Genomic DNA, 2546 nt, shown 5'->3' on the forward strand with positions numbered 1-2546 from the left:
CCAGCCCCCCCGGGCCCCTCCTTACCTGCTGCTCCAGCTCCTGGATCCGCTCGAGCTGCCGCAGGTACTGAGCCACCTCCCCAGGGGGGCAGCGGGGCGGCCTGGGGGGGACAGTGGGGCGAGGACCCAGGCATCCAGGCACCCTGCCCCCCCAAATCCCCCCCCCCCCCAAAAAGGGACCCAGGCATCCAGGCCCCACTCACCTTGGGGACTGGGTGCTGCTGGGGGGGTCACTCCCGGCATGGGGGGGTGAGGGGCCCTGGTCACGCCTGGGGGGGTCCTTGGGGCCCCCCTCAAATGCAGGGAGACCTGGGGGGGGGTATTTGGGGGGGTCACAAGGGGGTCGTGGGGACCTGCCAGGGGTCCCCCTGGATCCCCCTGTCGCCCTGTTACCATGCGCCGGGGGGAGCCGCGGCCGCATCACCAGGACCCCGGGGTGGAAGGCGGGCGGTGGGGGGGGGCACGAGCCCCCCTCAGCGGGCACCTGCAGGGGGGGGAAGGGCTGTGAACCCAGGTGTCCGGGCCCCCGGCAGGGACCCAAGCACCTGGCCTCTGCCCCCCCACCCCGGCAGGGACCCAGGCATCTGGGCCCAGCCCTACCTGGGTGCGCCGGGGGGGGCCCTCGCCGTGGGTCAGCACCGTGGGGCGGTCATGGGGGGGCTCCGGCGGCCGGCGCTGCCTGGGGCAGGGGGTGGCATGAGGCCTCGCACATGCGTGTGCCCCAGGGCCCCTGTGTGAGGGCCCCTGTGTGAGGCTTGTGTCATGTTGCACACGCATGTGTGCCAGAGCCCCTGTGTGAGGGCACCGTGTGCCGCACGCGGCCCGGAAGCGCGCGGCCCTGCGTCACGGCAAGTCCCGGCACACGCGTGTGGGTGGGGGCACGGGGGCCCCATGCGAAGCCCCCCCCCCCCCGGCTGAGCCCGGCCTTCCCAGTACAAACCAGTGCTGCCCACCCGCTGCCCTGCTCCCTCCCAGTCCCCCAGCACCCCAAAGCCATCCCCAGTGCCCCCAGTGCCCCCAGTCCCTCCCAGTTACCCCCAGTCCCTCCCAGCACTTTCCAGTCCTTCCCAGCACCCCCCCAGTACCCTCCAGTCCATCATAATCCCTTCCAGTGCCTCTCAGCACCTCCCAGTCCATCCCAATCCCTCTTAGTGCCCCCAGTATCACCTGGGCACACTCCAGTCCCCCGTCCCATCCCGAGTCATTCTAGAGTCCCCCCAGTGCCTCTCAGTCCTTCCCAGATCCTCCCAGTGTCCCCACAGTCCATCCCAGTTTAACCCAGACTCACTCCAGCCCCCTCCCAGCACCCCCAGTATAACCTGGGCTCTCTCCAGTCCCGATCAGTGACCCCCTGTCCTAGCTAGAGCCACTCTACAGTGCTCCCAATCCCCTCCCAGTGCTCCCCAGTGCCCCCAGTCCCCTCCAGTGCCCCCCAGGCCCTCCCATAGCCCCCCAGTACTCCCCAGTCCCCTCCAATGCCCCCCAGTCCCTTCTAGTGACCACCATCCCCCTCCCAGTCCTCTCCCAGTGTCTCCCAGTCCCTCCCATTGCCCCCCCAGTGTCTCCCCGTGATCCCACCCAGTACCTCCCAGTGTCCCCAGCGCCCTCCCAGAGCCTCCCCAGGCCATCCCAGTGCCTCCCAGTACCCCCAGCCTCCTCCCAGTGACCCCCCCAGTGCCTCCTCCAGTCCCCCCAGCCCCCTCCCAGGGCCCCGCATGCCCTTCCCAGTCTCCCCCAGTCTCCCCAGTGCCCCGCTCACAGGTCCCGGGCGCCCGCCATGGCTCTGGGCGCTGCCGGGCGCCTCCGCCCCGATTTATAGCCGGGAAACCGCAGCCCTGAGTCACGGCGGGGAGGGGGCCGCAGCCGCCCCGCAGCAGGGCGAGTGCCCGCAGCAGGCAGAAAGCCCCCAGAACGGGGACGGCACCCAGCCCAGCCCCAGCAGCGAGCGATGCCCCCGAACGAGGCCACCGTGGCCAAAGCAACCCGAGACGGGAAGGACACCCCAAAAGCGGGCAAAACACCCCAAAATGGGGCCACCCTGCACCCAGACAGGCTGCGATGGGAAGAGAAACCCCAAAACAGGGAGAGACGGCTCCAAAAATGCGGTAAGATGCCCAAAATGGGGCCACCCAGGGCAAGACACCCCAAAATGTAGTGAAAGGCCCCAAAATAGAGAGGGAGACCCTGAGACGGGGCTACACCTAGCCCCCAGATGCCCCAAAATGGGGAGAACTGTCCCAAAATGTGGCAAGACATCCCAAAATGGGAAGAAACACCCCAAAACAGGGCTGTCCCCAGCCCCAAAATAGGGAGAGATGCCCCAAAATGGGGCCACACACCCAGAGAGCTACTTGGAGCACTTCAAAAGCACCCAAATGCCCCCAAACTCACCCAAACACCCCAAAAAGGGAGCAGGCAGACCAGTTTAACCTCCTGCCGCCCACCCAAACCCAGGGAATTTGGGGAAATCCAGCCACAAAAGGGGTGAGAAATGCCCCAAAGTAGGAGGGAAAGCGGCAGCAGCCAAGAGAGGGCACCGAAAAAAA

At 67.6% G+C, this 2546-nt stretch overlaps 1 protein-coding gene across 1 annotated transcript in view; it reads left to right on the top strand.

Moving 5' to 3' along the window:
• Window positions 1-253, top strand: part of LOC112972621 (coiled-coil domain-containing protein 22-like) — a 7237-nt gene extending 6984 nt beyond the window's left edge. Inside the window, exon 9 of the mRNA XM_026079386.1 lies at window positions 177-253. Coding sequence (XP_025935171.1) covers window positions 177-253 — 77 coding nt within the window. The remainder of the gene's footprint in view (window positions 1-176) is intronic.
• Window positions 254-2546: the final 2293 nt, after the last annotated feature.

The sequence above is a fragment of the Apteryx rowi genome, unplaced genomic scaffold, assembly GCF_003343035.1.
Source record: "Apteryx rowi isolate R43461 unplaced genomic scaffold, aptRow1 scaffold_1147, whole genome shotgun sequence".
NCBI lineage: Eukaryota > Metazoa > Chordata > Aves > Apterygiformes > Apterygidae > Apteryx > Apteryx rowi.